This window comes from Artibeus jamaicensis, unplaced genomic scaffold (genome assembly GCF_021234435.1).
Source record: "Artibeus jamaicensis isolate MK-2021 breed Jamaican fruit bat unplaced genomic scaffold, CSHL_Jam_final contig_426, whole genome shotgun sequence".
Taxonomy (NCBI): domain Eukaryota; kingdom Metazoa; phylum Chordata; class Mammalia; order Chiroptera; family Phyllostomidae; genus Artibeus; species Artibeus jamaicensis.
In genome coordinates, this window is record NW_026521826.1 from 661,915 (window position 1) to 678,277 (window position 16,363).

At 37.6% G+C, this 16,363-nt stretch overlaps 1 protein-coding gene and 1 pseudogene across 1 annotated transcript in view; both read left to right on the plus strand.

Moving 5' to 3' along the window:
• CUBN (cubilin) overlaps positions 1–16,363 on the plus strand; it is a 263,178-nt gene that overhangs the window by 179,079 nt on the left and 67,736 nt on the right. The window contains exons 44-52 of the mRNA XM_053665793.1: positions 991–1,165; positions 2,337–2,515; positions 3,698–3,907; positions 4,530–4,670; positions 6,057–6,238; positions 10,572–10,743; positions 11,827–12,033; positions 13,774–13,923; positions 15,737–15,858. Coding sequence (XP_053521768.1) covers positions 991–1,165; positions 2,337–2,515; positions 3,698–3,907; positions 4,530–4,670; positions 6,057–6,238; positions 10,572–10,743; positions 11,827–12,033; positions 13,774–13,923; positions 15,737–15,858 — 1,538 coding nt within the window. The remainder of the gene's footprint in view (positions 1–990; positions 1,166–2,336; positions 2,516–3,697; positions 3,908–4,529; positions 4,671–6,056; positions 6,239–10,571; positions 10,744–11,826; positions 12,034–13,773; positions 13,924–15,736; positions 15,859–16,363) is intronic.
• On the plus strand, positions 7,596–7,710 carry LOC119061327 (uncharacterized; annotated as a pseudogene).

Genomic DNA, 16,363 nt, shown 5'->3' on the forward strand with positions numbered 1-16,363 from the left:
CCAGCCAGAGATACAGGAAGACAGTGTACAACGATACAAACATGCATTTGTAATGGCAGAAGTTTTAATGAATGATTTGATTGTAACGACCATGAAACTGAGATTTTGCAAGAATTCTGTAGGAGGCACCAGGAGCAAGGGAGTTAAAAATAATCAAAGGAATTTGCATTTTCAGGTTTCAGTTATTAAGGAGTTCTGGGTAATGACAAAATTCAGGAAATAACCTTAAGTAGCTGAATGACAGTAGAAAAAAATGGCAATAGAATTTAGTAGATCCTGTATCTGTGAGGCTAAGGTATTGGACAGGTTCATTTCATTGGCATTCCTAGTACACAATGTAGCCAGTTTATTGCTTGGTTTACTTGCTAAGATTGCCAAAAAATTGTCTGTTGATAAAATGGAAGTATTTTAACATAATACTTTGGTCTTTTAGAAAAATTTAAAAGACTCATTCATCTTCTTGCAAAAACTGGCTAATAAATTCTCTCATGCCAGTCATCTCTTGCTCTGCAAATGCATCAAAATCCTGAAGAAACATAATGAGTGAATGCTCACATAGTTGTGCAAATATATATCTGCTAAGTCTTTTAAACACATAAGATCAAGGCTCTGCATTGTTCTGCCAAACTGGACAGTCACTGGCCAGTTGCAAGTGCTAGTGCATTTACACGCTCATTTAAGTGGCGGGTAGTAGTGCGTCTGTGACATTCTACTGCACACTCTGCGTGCCGTGGTCATTTGGTTGGCTTTAAGAAAAAGTGAAACTTCCAGAGAGGATGTATGGTTTGGCAAATTAAAAAGTGACCCACTTGGTAGCTTCCTTGACAGCAAGTTCAGAATTTATTTGCTTAAAAAGTGAGTGAGGATAATTTTAGATGAAAGGAAATTGACACTGGCAATATAGATAAAAAGGTATTTTTAAATGACCATAGCATTGATGGTTTCCTCCTTCCCCAGCCTGTAGACTGATTTAACTGTGTCTCCTGACAGCCTGTGGGGGCCATATCTACATCCATGATGCGGACTCTGCTGGATATGTGACCTCCCCCAACCACCCAGACAGTTATCCCCAGCATGCTGATTGCACTTGGCTCATAGCTGCTCCTCCCGGGAAGCTCATAAAGCTTCAGTTTGAAGACCAATTCAATATTGAAGTAACACCCAAGTAGGTCATCTTCATTTAATTTTCACCTGGCCAGAGTTAGTCCTTTTTTTCAGCTGTCACATCTCAGTACAACTTCCATCTTCATTTCTGAGCAACGTATACTGCACAGGCAATCTAAGAATGCAGCAGGAAAATGTTTTAAAGCCTCTAGCCTGAAAACATTGCCTGACAGCCACTCTCCCATCAGCTGAGCGGATTCCGAACACACATCGTCCCGTGTGACCCCGTGCACATCCTCCAAGAGACACTGAGGATGGCTGTTTGAGATTTATGTGATCTGCCTTTCCTGTCGCAGGAAAAATAGTGTCTCTGTAGATGAGTATTTATTTGCCCAGCCTCCTACTGAGTGTCATAAATGATCAAACATTTGTTTAAAATGTGGAAATTTATGTTATGTGACACCAGGGGTGTCAGAAACAGGACTAAAGCCAGTACAAGACAAATTCTAATCTCTATTTAATAAGAATTCTGAAAGATAACACATCAGAAAGTAAGTCTTACTATGGTGAACACAAAGCAAATGACTACATAAACCAAAAAACCAAAAAATTGTACTGTTTTTTTCAGTTAACAAAAGTGTACATGCATTTTCACAAATAGGCGTGTGGTACAAAACATATACAAGAGCTTTTTTTTTTTTACCATTTCTGGGCATCTTATATGATGTCACTGTTCCCCTCAGTGGGCATTAATTGACTGATTGACCTTCCCAAGAAATATTGGGTAACTTCTTGCCCTTTTTTACATACATAGAAAATTCCAACTGAGACTCACCATTAACCCGACTCACAGAGCTATCAAGAGAGAGTTTGTGTCATGTGAAATGTGTTGAATCATCTTGTGAAACAAAATACTTAAAAAAAAATTCCTCGGGGGTAATTTAAGAATGACTTCTAAATCTGTAAAACTAATACAGAATATAGAAGGCAAGTGAATATTCTTCAGTGTGGTACATGTAGAACCCATATTTTTCAGCTACTAACTAAATAAAGCGTGTGTTATGATTTGGAAGAGTATTCTGAAGTAACATGGCACTTAAATTGTCTTGTTGTCTTCTGCTCCAAAAAAGATAATTTAATAATGCCCTTAAAAAAGTGAGGAAAATCTTTTTAAGCAAAATATGTCAGAGCAATTGTCTTTATATATTAAATAGAATTTTCTTTCATGTTAGCTGCACATCCAATTATCTTGAACTGCGAGATGGAGCTGATTCAAATGCACCGATAATTTCCAAGTTTTGTGGGACATCTTTGCCCAGCAGCCAGCTGTCCTCAGGCGAGGTGATGCATTTGAGATTCCGGTCTGACAGCAGCGCCACGCATGTGGGGTTCAAGGCCAAGTATTCTATAGGTAACAATACTTTTTATATTCAGTAAGAAAGTGGTAATAGAATAAATGCATTAAAACTTCTTTAAAAATATACCATTCATTATAAAAGAAATCTTTCTATCTGCCTAATTTTAGTAATTATTTTAATGATAGAGGTAAATAAAGAAGATAAATGCTTAAAACTGCAAGTCATTTATTAATTTTAATTTCTACTTTAATTTCCATTTTAAAATACTTTTTTTTACAAACTTGAATATTTTGTATTTTTTCCTAAAGTGTTTGTGAAAAACACATTCAGTTAAATTAAATTCTTATTTTTTCCTGTTATAAAATATGTATTACTTTAAATAGTAAAACTCTTTAATAAATATTAATTATATTTAGAATAATGATTTTGAAATCCTTATCATTAATAAATAATTGAGATTTTTTTCTCCTAAGCCTTTGGTGCCAAATGAGTCACTAGATAAAAAGCAAATGTCTTTTCAGTGTTTTAATTTCCTTCTTAAAAAGTGAGCAATAAGTATGCATACCAAGACTTCACTGTAATATGATGTAATTACATGGAATTGAAGGTGGGTCTGGACACCAACTAAACGTATTTAAACACCCAACACTTGCAAAGCCTAGTTGTGACAACATTTAACCTATACCATAGGTTGTTTCATAGCCTGATGCAAACTGTATATAGTTCAATCTATCACATCCGCTTAATGAAAAGTAATTGAATAGTAATTTTCAAGACCCTGAGATACCAGTGACTACAGTAAAACATGGATTTGACAATTAAACCGGAAACAGTAGGCATCAGAAACAAACCACAGCACTGTTTCTGGCAGAATTTCTACTCAGCCTTCAGAATCACCAACACAGGATAGAGGTGGGCCCTATCTATCAGTTGGTTCTTGAAATGAAGCGTAGTTACAACTAGTAGCTTTTACACAGTATCCCAAGAGAATTAGAGGTATCACAGAATATGCCTTCGACAGTCTCCCAGTCTTTCATTTCTCATTATTTGATTGCTCTTGTGTTATCATTTCTCTTTACATCAACAATAGATTTCCAATAGTAAGGGAAGCACTAACGAAACATTTTCAGAATTTTTAAAACTTCAATTCGTGTTCACTTGACACCTGAAAGTTTTCAGAGGTGCTGGTGAAATTTCTTAAAACTCTAACAGAATATTGTTCTTTGTTTTTGCAGCCCGTTGTGGGGGGACGGTGACAGGGCAGAGCGGTGTCATCCAAAGCATCGGCTATCCAACACTCCCCTATGTGAATGATTTGCTCTGTGAGTGGCACCTCCAGGGTGCCTCGGGGCACTATCTCACCATCCATTTTGATGGCTTTAATCTTCAGAACTCCTCTGGCTGTGAAAAAGACTTCGTTGAGATCTGGGAAAGCCATACCTCTGGTCAGTAAAATACGTCTGCTGTCTTTTGCGGGGTATTTATTTTCACATGGACTCATTCAGCCTTTGAAGTGTCCTCACTTCCAAGAAAAGCACAGCTATGTCTATTCTTGGCAGAGAAATACAGATGTGCCAGCTTTGCTCTCCCTTGACGCACCCACAAACAATGAGTGTCCTGAGCCGCAGGTGCCCTTCTACAGCCTACCCTGGAGACCCCACTGAGGGAACACAATGCAGGGCAGGCTTCGTCTTCCTGCTCTGACATTCCAGTGTCATATGCAGTTATTGGAGGGACATCCTGTCCTGTAAGGAGAGGAAAGGGTAATTTAACCTGGGAATACTATGCCATGGTATGAGATACTATGAAAAATAGATGTCACTTTATTTCTTCAGACCATTTCTTTAACCAAATGAGCTAGCCTTCCTCATTGTACTCAGGTGCCCAAGCCCTGATCGGTTGCTATTTTTGTTGCATTTCATATATATATATATGAATATATTGATTTTTCTTCATGTTTGGTCGGCTTCTCTTGACAGAAATGATCATTTCTTCATGGACAGGGTCTTATCTTTGATTATTCCCTGCACCTGGACATATACATACTTACTTATTTGACTCCCACAGGAAACTTACTGGGCAGATACTGTGGAAGCACCATTCCTGACAGTGTCGACACCTCTAGCAATGTTGCTTTGGTCAGGTTTGTCACTGATGGCTCTCTTACTGCTTCAGGATTCAGACTTTGGTTTGAGTCCAGTCTGGAAGGTAAGTTCATGGATTTATTTAAAGATATGTCTTATTGAGCACCTACAGTGGATAGACACTATGCTAGCAACTGATATTGTAACAGTTGGATAAAAAAAAAAATGAACCCTGTCTTCTTGGACCTTGCAGCTTAGTGGAGAGGCAGGCATTAATCTAACAGTCACAGCAATAAGTGAAAAACCACAACTGTGAGCAAAGCTGCGGGAAAGGAACCAGCACTCAGGGGAGATGGGAGGGGATTGGAGCTGTACAATGTTACATTATTCATCTAAAGGAAGCCTGCCCATTAGTGTTGCTTGGAATTTGCATTCCAAATTCCCTGAAAAACTCAGGTAAAATAAGACCTTGTCTGAAAAAAAAATGGATAATTATTTTAGCCCTATGACTTCCCTGACTCTAAGATTACTACAGTTACTGGTCTGCCATATTTCTAGGGCTGTGATGATAAATGCTGTGAACTATCATTCTTGGAAACAAAGATCAAATATGAGTATTAGAAATAGTAAGTAAATACAAATATTCTATAAAAACCCTCACATCCGTACAGTTAAGTGTCAACCAATGGCTGTTGGCAACAATTCTATGCCAGTAGGAATCCCCAGTTTGGGGTGCAGTGAAGAGGAAACTCAGTTCATTGCAAAACAGCTCAATAGTGATACAGCATGGCTGTGAGGTGACCCTGAGGCTGGCAGCCCTGAGGCCAGGCCACTCTCTGGCTGGACAGCTCTGCTGTCTCTGGCTGGTTTTCTCTGCCCTGTACTGGTCTGTCCCATTCTGCTCTGGTGAGACATCTTCAGTGTCTCAGCTCCAGCGGGGGAAACAGAGTCTTGGGTGGAAAGGAAAACTGCTCCCAGAGCCACAGGGAAGCTGATTTATATAGACAGAAGTCCCCACTGCTAGTCCCTGATTGGTTTGTTCTCATGCAAATGAGAACTCCAAATTTCACTGTTCAATTAGTTTACAAGGAACTGTCCTGATTGATCAGAGTGGAGCCACTCTGATTGGTCAGTGAAGAAGCTGATGGGAATATGGCTATGCAGCTCAGATTGCATGGGGAAGGCTCAATCCTACTGGTTGAAATAGGGCCCCAGGAACTCCTTTATAAGGGAGTGGCTCAGACTGCAGAAACAGTGCAGGCAGGCAGTTTAGTGCAAGCTTTTCCCTGAGAGGCCCCTGTGCAGAAATGACTTCTAGGCTTCTAGGCTGAGTTAGCCACTGAGATCCCTACTGAGTAGGTATCTTCTTTCTCAGGGTTCACATAAGTAAGAGCAATGATTTAGGTAGTGTGAAAATGAAAGAATAAATCTTTAATTCTGAGAACATTATTTATATAATGGGTTGGTTTGGTTTCACTGAATATTCCCTTGTTTTTTTCTCCCCCTTCAGAATGTGGTGGGGATCTACAGGGCCCTGCTGGAACATTTACTTCTCCCAACTACCCAAACCCAAATCCTCATGGCCGGATCTGCGAGTGGAGAATCACTGTGCAGGAAGGAAATCAGGTCACCCTAACTTTTAACAACCTGAGGCTGGAAGCTCATTCATCCTGCAGCAGCGAGCATGTGACAGTAAGTGTCCTGTGCAGTCAGAGATATTATATTCCATTGGTAAAGGGGTTAATTGACTCACAAATCATAGTCAGAAAACTAGGTCAAGAATATTCTCATTGTGCAACTGCATTTCAGGAAAATTCTAAGTATTTTAAATAGGACAAAAATCACAATAAACTGCTACGATATTTGTAAAAGCTATTTTAAGAGGCTATTAGAGGTCACAACATACATCAGGGTCATAGGTAGGATAAATTTTAAGAGCTAATACATGGCAAAACGGAGTAAACAGAGAAATTACACCTGTGGGTAGCACATGGCTAAATGAGACCAGAGTCACAGAACAACCCACCACCAAAAGTGTAAAGCAGATGAGTGGCCCTGCATAATACTGTTCTATGCAGAGGTGCTGAGTGACTCCTTTGAGAGACCAGGGTTGCTTGCCCTCCATGTAGCCAAGCTCAAATGCTTTGATGTACACCCTGGGCATTTTTACCTCCAGTGAGCAAAAAACAAAAGTGAGATCCATGAGTGTGAAATAAGGTTTGTTAATTGTGAAATGACAGACCTATATGCATGTTTACTGTGGTGGTGGTGGTAGATTAATATTAGCATATTTCCCACCCAATTTGTCCTTTCTTCAGGGTTTGTTATCTCAGTAAATAATATAATTTCAAACTCCTGATTGCTCAAAAACCTTGATGTATGTTTGGGAGTCTTTTTTCTCACACCTTATATTACATCCATAAGCAAATCCCTTTGGCTGTATCTTTTAAGAGGATCCAGAGTCTAACCACTCTTTATAACATCCACTATTACTACCATCACCACTCAGATTTATTTTAATGACTTCCACCCTGGTCTCCCTGCATTCTAAACACAGCAGCCACTGTGATGGGTTTACACGTAAATCAGATCACATTATTCCCATTGAAAATCTTCTAATGGCTTCTCATCTCACTCACAGGAAAATCCCACATCTTTATAATGGCGCACAGCCCTACATTGTTTTCTGTCCCTCCCTTTCCTGCCTCTGCATCTTATCTCACACTCCCAGGATCCAGCCACACGGGCCTCTTACAGTCCATTGAATATGCCAAGACCCTCCCACAGCCCCCTTCACATGCACTATTGCCTTTGTCTAGAAGGCTGCCTGGTTTATTCCTTCACTCTGTTGAGGTCTCTGCTCAAAACTTGATCTATGAAATAGACCTCAGCTTGGCCTCTCCAGTTCTCTACATTATTGTTTTTATAGCATATCTGACCAGCTGCCACTTGGCATATTTATGTGTTTGCTGTTCATTATCTGCTCCCTCACCTAGGATGTGAACTCCAGTAGGACATGTACTTAGCTTCCTTCAAGGCTGAATCTCCAGTGCTTGCTTCGGCAGCACATATACTAAAATTGGAACAATACAGAGAAGATTAGCATGGCCCCTTGTGCAAGGCTGAATCTCCAGGGCCTGGCACATAAGGAGGACAATAATTGTTGAATGAATAAATAGAAGTACCATCTTTTTTCTTTTTAAAAACAAGCCACTTTTGTTTTCCATTTAATTGTCTCCTGTTGGGTAGTGAGTTTTAAAAACATAAAGTAGTTTTGTATGTTTCTACCACTATTTAGTACCCTAAAATGATCATATTCAAGCTTAAAATTTTGCCAAGTTCTCATATTTGAAGAAAAATTAAGTACTTCTATTATACTATATTTCAGTACATTTTCTTGGCAATGGTTAACATTATGCAATTGTAACTATGTGACATAAATTCATTTCTATACTAATTTTAATCTATGTTGCTGATTATAAATACAATGCATGCTTAGTGGCTGAAATTAGAGTGTAGAAAAATAAAAATACTTGGAATTCTACAGGCACATTGTTAAAATTCTAATGTATGTACTGGCTTATTTTTCCTTTGAATTGGTTTTCATAGTTGAGATTATACTGAAGGTAATGGTTATTAAGAATCTTACCAGCAGAATTTTTACATGCTCTACAGGAAAGATAACATGAAGAGTCATAGTTTTAGAACTTAAACAACTAAAATAAAATTTACAGCGATAACCACAAATTGGGAATTATGTCTTATCATTTCCCCACTTCTGTATCATAGATGCCAAAGGCACCTACTCTCCACTCTTTTCGCTACTCCCTATGGAATTTCTGTCATTATTTCAAAATAATATTCCTATTCTGTCACTTCTTTGTTGTGGGCCTTTGGCGTTGTCTGTCTCGCCCCAGCTGTGGACCGTGAGGGCTCGGCTCTCTTCCCAAAGCAGCCCCACCACCCCAACAGATGCACACTTCACGAGCTCCCCCAATTCCTCCAAAATACTTACGTCACAGTTTGTTTAAACTGCTATTTAATGTTTCCATTACCATAATTATGGAAACACCACTTATAGCTAAGCCAGGTAGCATTTGCTTTTTAAAAAATGTAATAATAGTAATGATAGGGTCCTTTTTATAGTTTCTTGTTTTTCTATAAATTTATTACTAATTCTTTCTTCCACACACCTTCCACTCCAGACATATATCTCCACCTTATAAAATGAAGCACATTTATTATTTTCATTCGTTTTCCTTAGCAATATTCTTTCCTGAGCCTTTGTTCATCAGCTGCAAGCCTGATGCCAGCTGCATGTAGCGATTTCCCTTCAAATTTCCAAATCCCTCTCTTCCTTTCTTGGGCTGGATCCCTGGCTTTATGATATAAGAATTTCCCTGTCCTGGTTAATTTGCTGTTTTTGGAAAGGCATATGCTCTTATAGCTTCTTAAGGGTTATGAAGTGGAGATGAGTGGTAAAGAATATGTATACCTAGAATTGTACTTATTTTATTCTTATTCTTTAAATATATCATATTTAAATATTCAATATATATAATATTTTCACATACATATATGACTATTTCAATCATAATTTTGAAGTTTTTGCTTTTTTGCAGTCAATTTTCTTTAAGTTCTTGCTTCCTATTTACTATATTTGTCTCTGCCTTTGATATTAGATGTTTCCCTAAATGTCTGATAACCATTGGCTATTCATTTCTACTTAACAAGGAAGTACTCAATGGCTGATTGGAAGCTCTGTGTACAGGACTGGGGCTGTCAATTTGGCTTCGTGGCAGGCGACAAGGGAGGAAGGAGACTTGACTGTTTAATTAGTGGAAAACTACAAATGTCATTTCTACAGGTCTTTTCTCCTGGGGAGGTTAAAACTCCAACAAAGAAACATTTTCAGAATTAATGCTGAATTTTCAATATGATGTTCATATTCTTTTTTTTTTTGCAATATATTTTTATAGGTTTGATATTTTTTTGTTTGTCTGTTTGCTGTTCACTCTACTGCCTACAAGGGGATATGGGTTGCCCTTTGCTCATCCTTTATTTTCTTGAGAACTTACCAGGAAAAAAGGAAAGAAGGAAGGAAGAAAGAAAGAGGATGAAGGGAGGGGCAGCGGGAGAGAGGAAGGAAGGAAGGAGCTAAATTTCATGATAAATTATAGTAAATAATAAAGCTTTTATCTTTTGTGATGGAGTACATTCTCTTTCCCCATAGTTATTACTGTCATACTGTATGCCATTATTTGTAATTGAGAGAAATTCAAATCTTTTTAAAAAAGGAATGTCAATCACTCACTCTTTCAATTACTGTTTAGTTCCTTCAGATCTTTCTTGAACTGTGAACACCAGGCATGCTGAAACATCCGCTTGATTTTGTACAGAAGTGAAATAATACTTTGCCAATTGTTATAACTATGTATGTAACAAGTTATTGTTTAATATTTTGGAGTCAACAATACTCTAATCTACTTTTTAAAATTCAAAGTAGTAAAAGAATTGAAGCTTGGATCTATTAGTGATTAGGAAAGAATTATTGATAGAGATTGGCTTTTCAAGGCATTTTAAAATATTTGATTATACTCTTCACATCATCAGAGACTAAGATATAAGTCTTCATTCAGAACATCAGAGGTCCTGGTGCAGTGTTAGGAAGAACTGCCCATCAGTGGACGCTGTGCACTGAGATGGGAGCGTGTTGGCATTTTTCCTTCACATGTGGAGCGCGGTTTCCCGTTGCAAGGAGTACAGCAGTTTTTCATTTGTCAGCACATGGCAGGAGGGTATTAGTGCTGTATTTTCATTTAGTGAAATGACCCTGAGGCCACAAAATGTGCTCTGGGTAATATAGTGGTTTGTGGCACTGGGCTAGGAGCCCGTATTGTTCAGTAATTCATTTTAGCACAGGGTTTCCTGAGAAGGAAGTGTTTCTGAATTTGGAGTGTAATCTCCTAGGGAATATTCAGTAAGATGGACTGTGTGTCTCAGGGTTAAACTGTTTTTCTAACAGGTATTCAATGGCATTAGAAGTAACTCACCCCAGCTGGAGAAGCTGTGTAGCAATGTGAATGTAAGTGATGAGATCAAATCTTCAGGAAATACAATGAAAGTAATTTATTTCACCGATGGATCCAGGCCATATGGAGGCTTCACTGCTTCCTACACATCCAGTGAAGATGCAGGTAATGTAGGGCGTTATGAATGCATATGCATTGCAGATGTCCCCACAGCTGCTGCCTGCAGCAGCAGAGCCATCTATCTTCCCTTCAGTGATCAAGTTACACCTAGGGTCTTCTGCATAAAACAGACATATGTAACCAGGCAGAAAACCCATGATGGATAAATTTTTTTAAATTAAAAGAATAAAAAAAACTTTAGTTTTAGAAGGAGAACTGCTGTCGTGAATTAAAACTTTAAAAATGCTGTTAGAAAAGATGCTAGTTCAGTTCCGTGCAACGTCGCCATTGTAGCTGGTTTCCAGTTCTGCAGCCTCTGTCGTTCTTTTGTGCTGAGAGACCCTCCACCTCGTAGAAGGTCACTCACTTCCAGAGAGTAACTACATTAACGTAAGACCGATTTTACTGTTTCTTAGTCATCTATCTACATACACATTTCCAGTGCAAATGAGGAGGGGTTCACGTTGACATAGAGTATTTAATAATTAAGCAAGACGTGGCCTTTCTATTCCAAATATCCTTCTACTTTCTGTATTGGTGTTATTATCCAAGAGGTTTTCAACATAGGAAGATTAGAACTTAAGAAAAGACTCTGTAAGTTATTTTATTGATATGTAGAGTGTTTATTTCCTATTAAAAGGGGCAAATTAATTGGCACTGTAATGTTAAATGATCTGTTTGATCCAATTAAACACTTAGATAAGTAGAAAACTGATAAGTAGAGGCAACTGGGACCACTGTTATATTTTGATATTCTCCTAAATTAAATATTAATGAACAGTAGACTCAAATGAGAAAATATTAATAGACAGCCAAACCCCACCCACCCACCTATTCTTCACCTATGGGAAAATAAAGAAGGGGCTTATTTTTGCACATATTTTGTTCTAAACCCACTGAAACTTCTCCCCAGGTTTGCATTCATGAGCAAGCCCTTCACCCACAACCTTGACTTCACCTAGAAAAAAATGAAAGTAGTAAAAATGTCACTGCTGTTGTTGCAGAGATTGCTCCTGTATTGTTTATATCTTCTGTTACAGCATGAATTTTACTACTACTTCCTCTGTTGCCTCTTTTTTTTTTTTTTAGTGTGTGGCGGGTCCCTCTCAAATTTCCCTGGAGGAAACTTTACTTCTCCTGGTTATAACGGAGTCAGTAATTACTCCAGAAACCTAAACTGTGAATGGTTGCTCAGCAATCCAAATCAGGAAAATTCATCCATTTACATTCATTTTGAAGATTTTGACCTGGAAAATCACCAAGACTGTCAATTTGATGTCCTAGAGTTCCGAGTGGGTGAGTTCAATCAAGGCCATTTCTCCCATTTATCTACAGTATTCTGCTTACGCCTGCAGAGCACCAGCATAAGGAGTCAGATGGCTGTCGTATACGTACATAAGATCCAGGGGAGTGGTGGGCAGACAGAGCCATAACTCTGTGTGTGCTCAGCTGAGGAAAACATGCCCTGTGAACGATGAGAGAGATGAATCATGTCTCAAACCCGACCGTACGTCTCAATTGCATGAGATTTACCCAGGAGGAATTCTGGTCTGTTTTCCCTCTCTTAATGCGTTCAAGTGGTCCCTTCAGCCGAAGTCTAGTACTCAAGAGTCCTCTCCTCAGAGAGTGGAACCAAAAATGGTCAGAGTGTCAGTGGTTTACTGAACTTACGGGATTCACAAAAGTGGCCGTGGAATTCTGCTTAGTCCTTTGAAGTCAAAAGAAGTTTTGAAATGCACCAGATGGAGAAGCTGTGGGAGTTCTGTGAGGAATCAACCCAGAGCAGTCACGTCTGTCTTTGATTTCATGACAGAAAAGGCTGGAGGTGTACTTGGTAGACCAAAAAAGATGAATCCATTTCAGTTCTTTCCTATAGGCAAGGCGTAGATTATCCATTAAATTGCCCTGATTGATCAACACATGGGCACTCTTTTCCACCTTAAAAATAGAGAAAGAAAGTAACATGGTGGACCATCTATGCCATCCAAGGTTCACCAAGTTCCTGTTATTGCAAAATTTAAAGAAAAGGAGGCTGAAAGCAGTGACAGCTAATGTAGTTTTCTGATGACAATTTTAGGAATCAGTGATGGGTTTGAGAACATGGAAGACAGAATTTTCTAGAAGGAGAAATAGATAACGTCTGTGATCACAGACCCCCTACCTCAGCCAGAGAATCATGTGGGCTCTGTAAGACAGATAAATCTAGAGAAAACTCATGAGAGAAATGGAAGCTGCAGTTTGGGACTGTTCTCCATGTGGTTCTAGGGAACCTTCACCACCACCACTGGCGCAGAGCCTCCGGCTTATAGACTCAAATGAAGCAGCTGTATGTCAGTTAAATGCAATTTTCTCTCCATTCTTCCACTTTAGAGACAGTTAAAATACTATATTTTTATTGACTTTTAAGATCAGTGACGTTGTTTTACTTTAAAAAAGAGCAGGTAAGTGTGAGCTCTATAAGTGCTCTATAAATGATAATCAAATTACAATGAAAAATGATCTTCATAAAAATATTCAGCTTCAAATATGATAGTTCTTGGCCTGAGTACTGAATATACCGTGTGTTTTAGTTGATTAAATACAGTGAAAAAAATCATTAAAATTTTAAGTATTTACAACTTTTATCTTGATAATATAGTTTGTCACTTGTTGGTATTATATTTCTTACTTCCTAAAAAAAAAACAAGGCAAAACCAAAAGTTTTTTGTAAAACAATTAATTGCATCTCTGTTTAGATATACTAAGATAATTATGAAAACAAGTTGGAGCATAATGGTGCCTACATTAGAGAAAGAGGCCCATACCAGAAAAACATGCTTTTTGTTGTTGTTTATTTATTTTTTGTCTTGGAGGGTCTCTTTCTTTTGCTTTTGACAAAGATGGAGAGGAAATTTTTGAAATGTCTATTACCAATGAAAATTTTAAACGTGTTAATGAGCACTGTGAAGTTTTTTATTATTGATTCCTACTGAATTCACTAACTATATTTCTGAAAAGCTGTACAAATAATGGCATTTGATGTGTTCTTTTGTTCAGGTAATGCTGAAGGGCCTCTGATATGGAGACTGTGTGGACCTTCAGCATCTACGGTGCCATTGGTAATACCTTATCCTGAGGTGTGGGTGCACTTTGTCACCAATGAACGTGTAGAGCATATTGGATTCCATGCACAGTATTCCTTTACAGGTAAGACTTGTGATTAAGCTTTCAAACTCTGGCAATAAAACAATAGGCAACATTTTTATAATATTTTCCCTAAATATCTCATATATATTTTGTTAGATTCATTTCTAGGTTGCTATTGTTTTTGCTGCTAATGTCAGTAGGACATTCTAAATTACATTTTTTGATTGGTTGTTGCTGATATCTAGGAATTTTTAAATTTTTATATTGGTTTTTAGCCCAGAGATCTTGCTATACTTTCATTAATTTAGTATTTTAACTACAGTTATCTTTGGTTTTTGTATAAATAATCATATCTCCTGCAAATGATAGTGCTTTTTTTGCAGTCCTAATACTTCATTTCTTTTTCTTGCATTATTTCACTAGCTAAGCCATTATCATAATTTTGAATGGAAGAGATGAGAGCATCTGGTCTTGACCTTAATGTCAATGCCTGTGACATGTCATTGTTAAGTATATGGGCTGCTCTTAGGTTTTCAATAAATGCTCCTTATCAGAATAAAGAAAGCCCCTTAAATTCCTAGTGTACAAAAAAAGTTGTTTGTTTTTTTCCCCCGGGAATGAATATAAAATTTTATCAAATAATTTTTCTGCATCTATTGAAATTATTCTATTTTACTCCTTTAATATGCTAATGTGATAAGTTAATTTGAATTTTTTCTCTTTAAACCATCCTTTGATTTCCAGGATAAACCCTATTTAGTCATGATGTATGTTTTGAACATATTACTGGGTATTATTTGCTAATGTTTTGTGTTAGATTTGTATCTATGATACTTCGCTTGCACCTGAAAATTTCATCCGGGTCAGGCAGGATCACTCCTTGCTCTGGGCCCTTGAAGTTTTTCTAGTTCCTTTTCATTAATATGGCAGTCTTTTCAGATCCCCGACTTTATGTAAACTCTCAACTCTAGTTCTTGACTTTGTGGGCGTCTGAGGTCATGTGTTCTCTTTGTCTGGTCATAAGAACCTTAGACCCCAATCCCTGGGACACACATCTTGGTTCTCTATCTTCTCAGACTAATATACTTTCAGTGTGAGGTTGCCCCTCAGAATTTGAGTGCATTTATTTGTTGATTTTGGAGATCTCCTTTCTTCCCATTAAGTTCGGATATAAATCAAAATATGTTTTGGTTATAGTTTTATCTAACATTTTTTGTGCTATAATCAAATGGGAGTTGATTGGGAGAAGGAGTGAGGAGGAGTGACATTGAGACAAGCATTGTCTACTCAATTACTTATGTTGCCAGTATATTTTTCCTTTTTAGATTGAAAGAAAGGAGTCAGACTTCAGGAAGCAGTATTATTTGTGTGAAACATATCATGCTATGCTTTATATATATATATCTGTTTTTCAACTGCTGTGCTAATATACAAGTGTACTTTGATAGTTGACTGCAGACATGTGTGCTTATTAACAAATGACAAAGTCTCTAGTTATGGAAATAATCATATTCTCCCAGCTTATATTTATTTTCATTGGCCTGGCTTTTTCAGGAAAGGCTACTTTGTCTCTAGTACATTCACTATCAGTTATAGACACATACCTAATTTTGCTGCATTATGGTATAGTATTATCTTCTTTCTCCTTTGTACTAAACTTGAGTCTGTGTTGCTCTATAATTCTGCATATAGGATTTTGTTTATTTCTAATCTTGCACACAATTTTACTTTGCTCTTATCCAATTTCATTTATTTATTCATTTATTGTATTTTTAAATTATAAAATATGATAGCTTGAAGTAGTATAACATACCTTGGTTTTGCAGGGGTTTTTTTTCCTATCTTATTTAGAAGGTCACAAATCTAATTTCAGACTGTGGCGGAATACAGATAGGTGAGAGTGGAGTGATCACAAGCCCCAACTATCCAGCCTCTTATGAAAAATTGACCCACTGTTCTTGGTTGTTGGAAGCCCCGCAAGGCCACACCATCACTGTGAGTTTTGATGACTGAGAAAATTACTTCTGAGACTATAGAACTACAATATCATGTCCTGTGTGGGAACAGAGTTCTTTTAATAAGCAAATATTAGCCTTTGATTTTGCAATCAGATTGTTTTCTCTCTAAAAGTCTCTCTTATACAATGACATCTGTAAGTTTGCAATTACTGGAGAATAAGTTCTTGTTTCAAGCATTGGGAAAGCTTAAAGTGGAAGATAATTCCACACCCAGGAGTGAGGTGTATTCATGCACTTGATATGACTTGCCATCCTGGCCCACAGGATTGAGGAGTTCTCTTAGTGACTCTAGTTTGGAGAGAAACATCCTTTTTCACAATTTCCAAGAGAAACTTCAATAAGGAAAAAGGAGGGCAAGGGAAAATTAAATGAAGAGATATAAATACAAAATTGTATAAATTAAGACAAAATAAAAGGATTTGTGGGGAGCTTATCTAACTCTGGGTAGGTAAAGTCACAACTCATAAAATAACGAGTGCCTC